The sequence below is a fragment of the Camellia sinensis genome, chromosome 6 (genome assembly GCF_055761805.1).
Source record: "Camellia sinensis isolate YWXY chromosome 6, ASM5576180v1, whole genome shotgun sequence".
NCBI lineage: Eukaryota > Viridiplantae > Streptophyta > Magnoliopsida > Ericales > Theaceae > Camellia > Camellia sinensis.
This window is the reverse complement of record NC_138966.1, coordinates 120,814,657-120,828,847: the sequence shown is the minus strand read 5'-3', so window position 1 is coordinate 120,828,847 and position 14,191 is coordinate 120,814,657. Positions and strand designations below refer to the sequence as shown.

The following is a 14,191-nucleotide window of genomic DNA, read 5'->3' as shown; positions in this document are numbered from 1 at the left end:
TACAACATTAAAGTAGCAACAAATAGTCAAAACAACTTAAATAATGTAAAGTTATAAAATAACCCACAATGCCAAATTGTCAAAATACTAAGGTTAAAATAAATAAATAAACTAATATCAACCCTAAACTCAAGAAAACACAAGAAATCCGAGAGACATGTCCTACAACCATAGTTATTTCTCGTTACCACCGTAGTCCCAACTAATCCTGCAAAGAAAGCTCGGATGCGCTCAAACAGAATGCACCCGAGATGCTAAGAGACAAAATAGGTCAATATATAAGTATACTGGTATGAGTACAAGATTTGACACCCACATGTTCACCAGACACAAACAGAAGTACATTAATTCTTGTTACGGGATAAGATAAGTAGTTCCACCAGCACCGAGACAAAGGGGTAGTTTCTCGAGATACAATGGCATTTAGTTTCTTGCCGGTACACAACTAAATATAAATTGAGTATGCAAAATAATAATAATAATAATAATAATAATATGGTGGATCAGTCCTGTATAAAAAGTTAGTAAGACCCACCATTCTACAAAAAAAATAAAGTTAATATAATTTAATCCTAAGTAAATTACTGAAGAAGTATAAAAATATACTGTTTCATGCTTAAATTATTTGAATTGACCAAAACTCAAAAAACAAAGGTTGTACAGAATCAAATTTCCTAAAAGGCCACATGAACGAATTTAGTAGAAACTGAACAGGTTGAGAGCAACACTTGATAAAAGAATCTAGATGGAATTCGACTGAAAAATCTGAAATTGAAAATGAAATAAAACTACCCTAAGATGATTTTTTCGAAAAAGTTCAAAATACGAAAAGTGTTCAAAATAATATGTTACCTCAGTCTGCCCAAATTTTGTAATTTATCAAGGTTGTTTACTATTTTTCAAAATGTACAAATCATTACAATTCAAACAATACCAAAAAGTTCATAATTAATCACAGAGAGAGAGAGAGAGAGAGAGAGAGAGAGAGAGAGAGAGAGAGAGAGAGAGAGAGAGAGAGAGAGAGAGTGGTGAGGTAGAGAAGAAAAAAAAAAGAAAAAAAAGGGTTGGGGTTTTATTTTGAGGGTTTTATTAATTTTTCAAGTAACTCTTTGACCTTCAAAAAATAATTGTGAGTGCAAAATCCACTTTCCTTAATTTATGTTTATTTCGTTGTTTTTATTTATTTATTTATTTGATGTTGGTTTGATATTGCATTTGTATGAAGATGATGGATTGTTTTTAATTATTTTCATTAGTTGTGTATGCAAGGTTTAGGGTTTTTATATGTATTTATTTTATAGTTGTAATAACACTCATGGATATATAAAATTAAAATAAACTTGGAATCCATAGATAAATTCTGAATATTCCACAATGATTCCATGGATTGTTATTTTATTTGAGAACTGGTGAGAAAGATTGTATAAAAAAACAGTGAGGATTATGAGATTTATTTGAATGTCTTAGGCTCGACATTGTGATGTTCGTTCTTATGAGTAGATGAGGTGTTGTGTATATATATATATTGTTGTCTCGTTCTCAGGAGTAGACAAGTGCTTTCATTTCTGCGCGTACGTATATGCTAACCGTCCGGGTAATGTGGGTCAAACTCGGGACGATATCCCCATGCAAGTTTGGCGTTAGAGCGGTGTTAGGTATACCGGGGGCACATGGAATATATGTGTAGGCCGGAAGTGAATGGCCGAAATGGTAGGGTTAAGGTACAAAAAATTAAATATGAATTTATTTGTATAGTTTGAACTGCTTTGATTTGTACATCTCGAAAAATAGTAAATGACCTTGATAAATTAGGAAATTTGGGCAGAGGCATATATACGAAATTCTAGACAACTTTTATATTTTAACTTTTTACTAAAAAGATCGATTAGAACTTGTGAACGAATGATCTTGGTTACAATAGTTTTTATTAGTTTTAGCAATGTAGATTTTAGATATTGTTTTAACTCACGAAAGAAGCTCATTTTTATTGATTTTTCATAAACTGAAGTAAAATATTATTCTAAACACTTTTTATGTTTGAACTTGTCCAAACAAAATCATCTTAGGGCATTTTTTTATTTTAAGCTTAAGATTTTTTGGTCAAATTCCGTCTAGGTTCTTCTGTCAAGCTTTTCCCTCAACCTATTCAATTTCTACTAAATTCGTTTGTGCGGATTTTTAAGAAATTTGATTCTGCACAACTTTTATTCTCTAAGTTTTGGTCAATTCAAGTGATTTAAGTATGAAACAGTGCGTTCTTATACTTCTTCAGCAATTTACTTATGATTAAATTATACTAACTTCATTTTTTGTAGAATGGTGGGTCTTACTAACCTTTTATGCAAGGGCTGACCCACCATATTTTATTTATTTAATTTTTTTTTGTATACTCAATTTATATTTAGTTGTGTACAGGCAAGAAACTAAATGTCACCGTATCTTGGAAAACTACCCCTTCGTCTTGGTGTGGGTGAAACTACTTGTCTTGTCCCATAACAAGAATTAAATGTACTTTTGTTTGTGTCAGGTGGACACGTAAGTGTCACATCTTGTACTCATAACAGTATACTTGTATACTGACCCGTTTTGTCTCTTGGCATCTTGGGTGCATTCTGTTCGAGCACAGCCAAACTTCTTTTGCAAGATTAGTAAGGACTACGGTGGAGATGAGAAATAACTACGGTTGTAGGACATGTCTCTCATATTTCTTGTGTTTTATTGAGTTTATGGTTGATATTAGTTTAGTTATTTATTTATTTTGACCTTAGTATCTTGACAATTCAACGTTGTGGGTTATTTTATAATTTTACATTATTTAAGTTGTTTTGACTATTTGTGCTACCTTAATATTGGAGGTATTGGATAGTCATGAATTTATGATGGATGGTTTGCTTGGTGTTTGTTAATTTTTTTTTCCCCTTGTATTTCATTTGAGCATTGAAATATACTTAAACCTTACAGAGATAGGAACATTCAGATTTTGAGGGAAATATTTTTAGCCTAATTTTATTTTATGTTTAATTTTATAATTTTTTATTATAATTTCTCTGTATGTATCGAATGATACATACACCAAAGGAAATACCAATCAACACTCAAGTCTCTTCCTCTCACTCTCATTGACTGCCTATTGGGGTCTCCTCTCATTGACTAACCATTAGCCACCATCGCTCACTGTCTCTCACCGTCTCATCACCATGATCAGTACACCGTCTCAAGCCCATTGATTTTGAATCAGGTTTTTTTTTTTTTTGTCTCTCTCTGTCTCTCTTCACCTGTATCTCCAACCAATCTTCGTTTCACAACCCCACAATTCTTCATCTTCTTCATATCGTTCAGCTCCACACTCGCTCAAAACCAGTTCAGTTTCTGGGTATTCGAAAGAGACTTGGATGGCTCAAACCTTCTAAAATAGGATCCAATAGTAGTGGTTCAAGAGCCACATGTTGGTTTAGATTTGGGAAGAACGGTGTTGATGTTGAAAGTGCTGGCATTTATGGTAGTCAATCTCGTGACGATTTCGACCGCGATGATGTTGAACAGGTTATGCATTTTTTCTCTGTGTAAAATTTGACATTGTTGGTCTCACTCTGTTTCTTGTTTGATTGTCAATTTGTCTTCTAGGGTTTGTGTTCATTTTTTTTAATCAATTGATTTTGATTGTGGAACTTTATTAATTTATATGTATGGTGGTTGAGTAGACCTTTTTTTGGATTCTGAATTTAGCTTTGATTGTTCAATTCTGTGAGATATAGGGGTGTGATCCTACTTAAAATTCTCAGTTCCATTCTTTGAATTGGGTGTTTGGAAGTAGTTTATTTGTTTACCTTTAACACGCTTTACACTGGCATAACTGCATATTTTGGTGGCTAAGATTGATACAACTGCAATCATTCCTAGAATTGTAAAGCTCACACCATCTATCACTTGCTTGCCCCCCCTCATTTTCTTTTGTGTTTTTGAATATCTTTTTGTCACCTTTGATCACTTTATTAGTAGTAATTATTTTTTCCCCTGACTATGAATCTAGGTTTGGCATATATTTAGCTTTTACTTATTGTTTTGCTCAAGATTCAATGTTTTACTCTTACTGATTTTTTAGCATTGCTGGAAATGTTGAAGGATGCAATGAGAACTAAGACATACCAAAATGTTATTTATAAAAATAATTTCTTGTTCAAGGAAAAAATAGTCCTTGATGTGGGTGCCGGTATTGGAATTTTGTCACTCTTTTATGCAAAAGTAGGGGCAAAACATGGCACAAGAGATTGTTAAAGTAAACGGCTTTTCAGATGGTGATGTCACTAGGAACAATGAATTTCATAATTTTTTTCAGTTTTTGCTTCTACTTCTTCACTGATTTGGCCTTTTTATATTTTCTCATTTAATTACTATAGTTATCACAATTTTGAATGGAAAAGTTGAGGAAATTGAGGTTCCAGTTGCTCAAGTGGAAATCATTATTTCAAAGTGGATGGGATATTTTTATTGTTTGAGAATATGTTAAATACAGTCCTCTATGCTCGTGATAAGTGGCTTGTAAGTTACACTGCCCCTTTTTCTTTTTGAATAACCACTTTGATGTTATTGCTAATCTGGATGTATTAGTGCAATGTTTGGTGGTGGAGTTAGTTTGTTTTCTATTTTTTCTGGTTTTGTTTTGTGTTTTTATTTTTTATTTATTTTATCATGGAAGATGTCATTGGAGTTTAATTGGTCTTATCAGCTTGAATTTATTATAATTCGTTAGTCTTTATATTCTGAAAGTTCAACTCTTTGACTAGATCAGACGCCTTTTCTGGGATTTTCAGTGCTTTTGTTTAGAAACTTTATGGTGGTGGAAGCAAATTGATTAATTTAATTTTTATTGGATTTATATGCTCATAAAAGTTTCTGTTTGCTTATAATGGGTTTTCTGGTTGAAGCATCATATTCTAAGAGGTCTGTCTTGAGTTGGGTTGAAATTTTTTTAAGTTACAATTTGATTCGTTTGTTTAGGAATTTTGTCTTGTTAGAGTTAAGTCTTAATAGATTCTACATCAAGTGGGAAAATTTATTTTTTACTCTTTTTGTTCTTCTTTAGGGTTGTCTAGCATCTTCATAATGGATATTGGACATGAAATGAGATTTACGCAAGTCCTCAATTGTTTTGGCCAATAGCAGTAGAGTTCAATGTTGGTTTTGTCTTGGTTAATGACTGACTGTGGAACAATGGAATTGGTTTGATTTGAGTGTGGTTTTTGGATGAACCGTTGTTGAGCATGGCATTTTTTCTCTTCGTCTTCGATTTCATTTGGTTATGCCTCTAAACTTCTATCTCTTTCTTTTCTACGTTCTTCTATTTTTTATATTTTTCCTTTTCTAGGTGGCTATTTGTCACTAAAGATGACATCAAAGGCTTACCTTGCTTCCAGGTTAATTTGTTTCTTGTCCCATATAGTTCTTTCAAGTTTTTCTTTCTTGGTTGTATGGTGATGAGGCTATTTTTATGGTTGCTGACTTCCAGAATTGTATTGTACTTGTTGAGAATCAAGGTTACTTTTGACTGATGATCACTTTGAACTCTAGCAGCTAGCTAAAGAAATTGAGATTCATTTCATTTAATGATCATTACAGAGGGTTCTAATGTATTATATACATGTGATACAATGCTTTAACCATAACCACTAACTTCCTAACCTGACCACAACTACTTGTAGTTAACTATAGTTCTAATAGAATAACAACTTGATCTGAGGAGGCTTCATACTGCAGCTGTCATTTGTGGCTTAAGTTGTAGCTGCTGTGTCTTTGGCTAAGGCTACAGCCTTGACTGTGCTGCTGCTCTATGTCTGTTGTTGCTCTGTATCTATGCTTAGCTCAAATATCTTATCACTAGTAACCACGGAAATTCTGTCATATTTCATCACAAAAAATATGCCAATATGGTTTAGCTGTGTCATAAACTTCATATTGAAATTTGCACTCCTACTATATTGCTATAGGGCCATGTCATAAACTTCATGGATTAGGATATATTGATCTTACCTTGTCAAGAATTTTGTGGTTAGTGCAGTAATGTTCTTGTTATTGGATGACATCTTCAGGCATTTACATCTAAGCGTTCACGTTATTGCTATTGCTAGTTTGCAACATATGTAATTGTAATAATAGGTGGAAAACCTTTTATTTTCTTTATTTCTTTCTTCTTCTTTTGTTTGTTTGTTGTTTGTAGAGATAGATACTAGTCACACACTGATTATTCAAGTACGCTTATGTCAGGGTATTATCCTCCTCCTCCTTTTTTCAATACAATTGTGTAATTTTTGTTGGTGCATGATTCTTAGCAGGAAAAGAACAAAATTCTATGTGGAAATTATGCCAAGCAGTGTTACAAAAAGGTTGAATTTGGTGTAGATCAGGTAAAGGCTTATATCAAATCTAATGGCTCTTAAATACTTGAACATGAGTTTAAATTTGATAAACTATTTAGAACTATGACTTTAAAACTTGGCCTATCAATCTTGAGGTTGTGGGTTCATACTTTGAAGCCAGCCACTTTCTGCAAATTATGCCATAAGGTTAGCTCTATATCTAATCTACCCCTCCCGGAACCCATTTGATGGGGAGCTAAACTGTATGCTCTTTTCTTTTTCTTTTTTTTTTATCACTTTGATTTGAATTGAAATTTGGGTTTCACAAGGTAGATTTGTGTATATGGTTCCAATTTAAGTGAATTATTTATATAGGAAATTTATCTTAGTATATTATATTTTACTTGAATTTAATTTATATGGGTTCCTGTTTGATCTATTTATAATCAAATTAGAATTGTTTTATATTTGGGTTGGCTTTCAATCTTGGCAATCTTAATGTTAGTTAATTATGAATGTCGGCTTCTTCTTCTTCCTCTCTTTTCTTTTCTTGTTGGATGAATGTTAGTTAATTAAAACTTTTAGACCATTGACTCTTGATTGCAGTGTCAGAGCACAGATTGTAGTGTTGCTACTGGTCATCAAAATGGCAGGGCATTAGTATTAGTAGTATTATATATAACAATCAAATTAGCTGCTAGATGGTAGGCATGTTAAGTTGTACTCACTACTACAAAAATGCTTAAAGGTCACACTTAAGAAATTAAAACATGACACTTTTAATGAAAACCAAAAACAACCTCGTAGAAAATTGAAAGTTCAAAGGAGATAGAAAGTTTTTAAAAAAATTGATTCTGGTTAAATTTGTAACCGACTCAAATAATTCTCATTATCAATATGAATTGGAACACTTGATCCGACTACTAGAAGGGTACAGGTTAGTAAGGTGTATTTGAAAAGACTTGATTGTATGACAAGTATATATGCACATTTGTATTTTTCTTGCCCCTTGATGATTATATAAGAGCAGTTACTCAATATAGTAATCAATGTCATGTGGAAAATGGTTCTATTTTTTGAAAGCCATTTCATTTATGTGCAACACCATCTTTAGCTTTGTTGGACAACATTGTACCCTTTATATCTTATGATTTAAAGCTTCCTTTTTATAGGTATAACTCACATATATGTTGTTCTGCTAGCTCTATCCAGATGAAGAATGGGAAGGAGTTTCTTCTTACAGATACTGTTGGATATATTCAAAAGTTACCAACTACATTGGTAAGCTCTGTTACATCTTCAAGTTGCATATGTGACAATCATTGTTGCTAATAATTTATATCATACTTGAAAGTGGAGATGCAAAATGAGTGTTTTATCTGCATATTCATGATTGTTAAACTAAAGATTTATGTCCCTAAACCCTTTGTTTTTGTGTGTGTGTGTGTGTGTGTGTGTTTATTTCATTTATCAAATTTAAATTAAGTGATAGGTTGCCACTTGAAGCATTTATTGAGTGGCACAGTAGACTTAAACCTAGGTAGCACGGATACGGATACGGGATACGGATACGATACGATACGGATACGGATACGGCGATACGACAAAATTTGAAAAACTAGGATACGGGTACGGCGGGGATACGTTCGTAAAAAATATTATTTTAACAATTTTTAGTAATGCAGTATGCATAAAAATAAAACCTAAAGCAAAAGACAACTTGATAAAGAAGAAAGATTCCTATAAAACTAAGAGTCTTCAAGGTCAATAGCTTCAACTTATTTCCCTTCATCATTGAATATCACAAGACCTTAGCTAAAGCCAAAAAACCATCATTAAATAAAAATTTCAGCAAATATACTTTTTTAAGTCATCAATGATAGCCTAGGAAGCACGGATACGAATATGGTGATATGGGGATGTGGATATGGCGATATGTCAAAATTTGAAAAAGTACGATACGGGTACAGCGGGGATACATTCATAATTTTTTTTTTATTATATAATTTTAATAATGTAATATGCATGAAAATAAAACTTAAAGTAAATTAATAAATAAGGAGAGGGATTCCTATTAACCTAAAAGTGCTCAAACATTCATAAAACATCCAAAACTAAAAGCAAAAGCAAATGCAAATGCAAATGCAAATGCAAATTAAACATCATCCTTACATGCCAACACCAAAAAAAGAATGAGAGCAGAGAGAAGAAACGTGAGAGAGTGAAAAAGCGAGAGAGAAGTGAGAGAGACAACAAGGATACATCAATTTGACAAATTCTATTACTTTAACTCTCACTATATTCCTCTTATCAAAGAACTAAACAAAATATTATAAGTAATATATAACTTCGAGTATCCGATACTTCAAAATTAAGTATCCGATACTTCAAAATTAATAAAAAATTAAATAAGAAGTATCTAATACTTTTAAGAAGTATCCGATACGTATCTGCGAGTATCCGAGGAGTATCGGTATCCGATAAGTATCCGATACGGATACGTCACCCTTTTTGAAGTATCCGTGCTTCATAGACTTAAACCATTTTGTCCAGACTTGGGAAGGATGTTTTGCCTTTGTTACTCCGACTAGTTTTCTACAAAACTGATCTTTTTTCAAGTCTGAGATGCTTATCTGGAATGTGAATCTACTTGTTGATTTTGACCATTCATTATTTTGTTATTGACAAGTGCTTGATTACGGCCATAGCACCTCTTGTGTTGTAGGGAAGCCATAAGATTACTAATACATTTATTCACAACAGATTGATAAAGCCAGTGATCCTCTGAAAATCAAATTGGAAGTAGAGAAAAGAAAAGACACAGTATGCATCTCTGCCATAAATGGTGATGGATTAGATGAATTCTGCAGTGCAGTTCAGGAAAAACTTAAGGTAGTTGATGTTAATTTTTTCAGTGTCCTTCATAATAGTTGTTTCTATTGGTTTATTTTTGACATGTGTTGTGTTGTATGGAAACTCTGTAAATCAGGAATTTGATGCAGGATTCATTCCAATGATTGGAAAAATTTGTATTTACAACACACATGTATTGCTTTTGGTATATGCTTTACTATAGCTCTGTTTTTGGAAGTGCAGTTATCTATATACTTTGTGGTCCTTTGCTATTAGGCTGCTATCATAGCCAGAACAATTATGGCTTTTGCTCAAGCAGAGTACAATTGCTAATTGCTTTAAACAGCTGTATTCTGCTTTAGGAAAAGCCACTATTCTTCATGCAATAGAGCTGCCCTATTTCAAACGTAAAGACACTTGTTTTCATTTTTTTTAGTTAGTATTCTCATCCCTATTAGTTAACGTGAACACACAACTACAAAAGATTATATAGAAATCAAGAACAGTCTCTACAAATAGTTAGTTTATTTATATGCTTCTAGTGGTTTCTGAATTAATTTATGTTTTCATTTTTCAGGTTAGAAATTTCTTGGGAAGATGCAAAATATGGTCAAAGAATTCAAGAACTTATTTTTTCAAATTTTTTCATTTTTTAATATATGTAACCATAGTTAAAAAAAAAAATTATTTAGTTCTTTTGTATATACATTCGAATATTTAACTTTCATTTATGAAATATATGACGTTATTCTATTTAATATGTGGTTGTGATTCAAAGTATAATATATAGTGTGTATTAACTGTGATGAGAAATGCATATAATGTGTGATCTTATCTCATTATTAATCACAGGTTCTATTAGATATTAATCACACTTAAAATATGTGATCTAAAAGTTATTAATTACTATTAAAAGATGTGATCTAAATATTATTAATCACACTTAAAAGATGTGATCTAAATGTTATTAATCACACTTAAAACGTGTGATGGAATCATCTTTTAATGACACTCAAAAAGTGTGATTAAAAGTGACCTTTTTTAATCATACTCTCAAAGATCACACTTCGACAAAATTTAAAAGGTGTGATTAAATAACATACATCACACAAAAAAAAGTGTGATCTTTAACTATTTTGTAGTAGTGTTAATTGTCCAAATTTTGGGGCGTGACAGTTTGGTATCAGAGCCGACTCTCTGGAGTACCGAGTATGGGCCTCTGGCATCTCTCGGTGCATGTGGGCGGGTTTGTGAGCTGGTAGGCTGCTGCATGAGGATGTGTGGCCCTAAAGGAGGTGGATTGTAAGGTCCCGGTGTCCCACATCAGGAATGCAGAGGGAGTTCCTAGGCTATAAAAGTAAAAACCTAGACCCTTATATAACATCGAGGTCTTTTCCCAAGTGGTGAGATCCCTAGCAAAACTCTCCAGTTAAGCATGTTTAGGCTGAAGTAATTCTGAGATGGATGACTCACTGGGAAGAACAAATCCATACAAACATAGTCCAAACCAGACAATATCAATAATGTGTGAAAGGTTGGGACGTTATAGTGGGCCACACCAAAGACTCTCATTTGAGTCAAAAGTTTATTTCTCTTCTTTTATTATTATATAAATTAGAATGCTTCTCTTGAAAGTTTTTTGGTGTGCCTGGAAGACAAACGATAAAAAGAAGACTTTGCCTCTAATTTTGAATAAGTAGCACAATACAGAGAGAGTGCCGAGAGAGAAGAGAAAAAAGGGATAAAAAGCAAGTCTTACATTTTAATCAGAGTTGATCTTGTCAAAAAAATTTTGGATTGGTAGTTTGAGATATTTATTTTGGCGAGACTTAAATTTTATCTCTAATTGATTTTGTTGAAACTCACTGTATTGGTGGTGATATAATTGTTGATTAGTGATTCAAGAATATTGATGATTGTATATCTCTAATTGTGACTAGAGATAAACCATTGCAATCTGATTATTTTATAGTGGAAATTGATTTGGAGTTAGATCCGTAGATGTAGAAATTTTTGTTGAACAACGTAAATTTGGTATTTTGTGTCTTTAATTTTTCAACCCTATTATTACTTGTTACTTGTGATTTGTTGCCCATTTTCAAATTACACGAGGAAAAAAAATATATGGAAATTTTCACAACACGTTTATCTCATGCAAAAATATATCTCTTGTGAGAAAGAAGAAACTCCAGCAGGAAAATAAAACTTTCGGCTAGTTGGAGCCAATTGGCGAATCTGGTGGTAGTTAGTGGTGCAGACGGGCGACAAGTATATAAAAAAATAATATAAAATTATATGAAAAGTTTTTTATTTTTTATTTTAGATAAATTATAAATATATCTTTTAAAATTTACTTAAAATATGTATTGTCTTTTATAATTTTAGAAATTATATCCCATCCCTTCAAGTTTATAATCTCATAACAAATGATTCATTTTATTAATAAATTATCAAATCTATTAATAACTTTTAATGATGTCAGAAATATATTTTAATTAATAATTTAAATAATTTTATAATCTCATAACAAATGATTCATTTTATTAATAAATTATCAAATCTATTAATAACTTTTAATGATGTCAGAAATATATTTTAATTAATAATTTAAATAATTTTATTATTGTATAAGAGAATAGTTAGAATTTTTTTGTGTGTGTTAATTCTATTAAATGAAAAATTCTAACAATGGAGTATTTGTAATTTCTCAAATCACAAGGAGTGATCCATATTTTAAGCAAATCTCAAAATATGAGATTTTGAGAAATTAATTCTAAAATATCAGCGTTACATTATTATGGTACAAGTATATCAATTTTGAAAGAATTTCAATTTTTTTCCCCCTAATTATAAAAGAGTAGTGATATATAAAAATATAAATCAAACACAAAACTTGTACATAATGTGGGGTATTTTTTTTAAGGTCCCTGATATTATGATTTTATAGTATAAAGGACATCAAATATTTTCATGATGTCTAAGGTCCCTCAACATCAATCCAGAGAAAATTGGTCCAGAGAAAATTCAAGTCAGAGAAAATTGGTCTAGAGAAATTTTGAATTTCTCTGGCCTCCTTAGCCTTTCATGGACACTGTCAGAGAAAACGTGTTTTCACCAAATTTCTCTGACTTCGGAATTTATCAACCATGAACCATTGCCTCCACTCCCACTCTCATTCACTGCCATACCCACTGAATTGATTATGACAATACCAGATCAAATTCCATAAAAACAAGCACACAAGTGTGTTTATAAAATTAGAGAGAGAGAGAGAGAGAAAACAGAGTATAGAGAAAATTTGATTCTTGGTTGCTCCCAGAGAAAATTCAATTAAAAAACCAGAGAATTTCTCTGGTTTCAACCCAGAGAAAATTCAGTTCAAATGAAAAAAAAAATTCAGTTCACTACTCCAAACACACACCATATATATACCACACGTACACACACAAATTCATTGAATTTGGAACTTGATCATAGAAGTACTCTTGTAGGCCAACAAGTGTAAACCCATCTCCGATCCCAAGAATGATGAATTGAGGAGCTATCCAGAACACGCTCATAGACAGATATCCAGAGAAATTCCCTAACCCAGAGAAATTCCCAGACAAACCTTTCTACAGAAATTCTCTCAACCCAGAATTTCTCTGGACTCCACAACCCAGAGAAATTCCAGACTGGGTCATTTTTCACAAGAGGGGCCCAATTAGCAATGGATGAAGACAACTATGGTTCTTCTAGAGCTCCAAAGAATCTTTCACAAGCATCAACAAAGTTTCCAAGTAGAGACTTGAACTTATCACCAGCATCAAAGAAACTGCAAAACAATGAGTCATCAAAAGAAGTAAATGTTAGTAAAACTACTTCCACGAAATCTGGTTTGAGCAACTCTGAGGCATTTAATGAGGTTGACAAGCTTCATAAAGAAATTTTGGGACTACAAACTGTGAAAGAGTATGTGTAGAGCTTTTATGAAAGTGGGCTTGCAAAGTATTGGGAAATTGAGAACCAGACCACAGAACTACAAGAGAGAGTTTCAACTTGCAAGATGAATTCGGGGTGACCATGGTCATTGAGGATGATGAAGCTCGAGCTTTAATGGCAGAAACGGCTCTACAATCATGCGAAGAGGTATTGGCTCAATTGCAGGAGAAACAAGAGAGGTCGAACTCAGAGGCAAGAGCAGAGTACAAAAGGGTTGAAAATGCTTGCAAGAAACTTAGGTCCCTAAAGCACAAGTTTCTTCCTGACCAACAAATTGAAGTTTAGGTCTCAAATCTAACCTTCGAAATGGGTCACACCACTCTCAATCGGCAGCTGGACTGGTGTTCCACAGCCATGGATCTGGTTTCGAGAAATTGAAGTCTCCTACTGACTGTTTGTTTCTCGGCGACGCCGTTGAAGGTCGGATCCGGTGAAGCTGGAGCTCAATCGGTTAGAGAATGAAGTTAAGGGTGAGGAACAAGAGTTGATCTGGACAGGTATGAGAATGGAGAAGTTTAGAGAGAGAGAGAGAGAGAGAGAGAGAGAGAGAGAGATGAGTTTTGATTTCGTAAGGTCAACTTTCTTTGTGATATGTTTAGGGACCTTAGACATTAAAAAATAATTTTGTGGATCTCTTCCATTATGAAAAATGGGAGAGGGACCCTAGACCAATTTTCCCACATAATGTATTAGTTGGGTTTTGAGAATATCACTTTATAATATCAAATCGATGGAATTTTGAAAACGTAATTTAAAATTAGTGGGAAATTTTATAAATATTAATAATTAAAATTGTAAACTTTAAAATTGTAAATTTTTTCATAAATTTGTATTTTTTTCGGACATTCAGAGATATAATTACCCCTAAAATACATGGTCCATTGAGATGTCTTAATTACACAAATGTTTTTTTTGTCACATTATCATTCTAAAATAAAAGAAATGTTATAGTGCATACCCCTCCAAATTTATGTATCATATGTACCTTCCGACAAATAGTGCAA

General features: G+C 32.5%; 1 protein-coding gene across 7 annotated transcripts; it reads left to right on the top strand.

The window, feature by feature from the left end:
- The first annotated feature begins 3,083 nt into the window (after positions 1 to 3,083).
- On the top strand, positions 3,084 to 9,968 carry LOC145792852 (uncharacterized). Of its 7 annotated transcripts, XM_082874608.1 has the most exons (8): positions 3,084 to 3,543; positions 4,398 to 4,539; positions 5,366 to 5,414; positions 6,327 to 6,401; positions 7,566 to 7,634; positions 9,117 to 9,245; positions 9,343 to 9,411; positions 9,784 to 9,968. In XM_082874608.1, the coding sequence occupies exons 2-8, from the start codon at positions 4,520 to 4,522 to the stop codon at positions 9,925 to 9,927; spliced, it is 555 nt and encodes a 184-aa protein (XP_082730734.1). In that variant the 5' UTR covers positions 3,084 to 3,543; positions 4,398 to 4,519; the 3' UTR covers positions 9,928 to 9,968. The 7 variants fall into 7 exon arrangements, with proteins under 7 accessions (XP_082730734.1, XP_082730733.1, XP_082730732.1 ...); XM_082874607.1 differs by lacking the exon at positions 4,398 to 4,539 and having other exon boundaries at positions 6,330 to 6,401; XM_082874606.1 differs by lacking the exon at positions 4,398 to 4,539.
- The last annotated feature ends 4,223 nt before the right edge of the window (positions 9,969 to 14,191 follow it).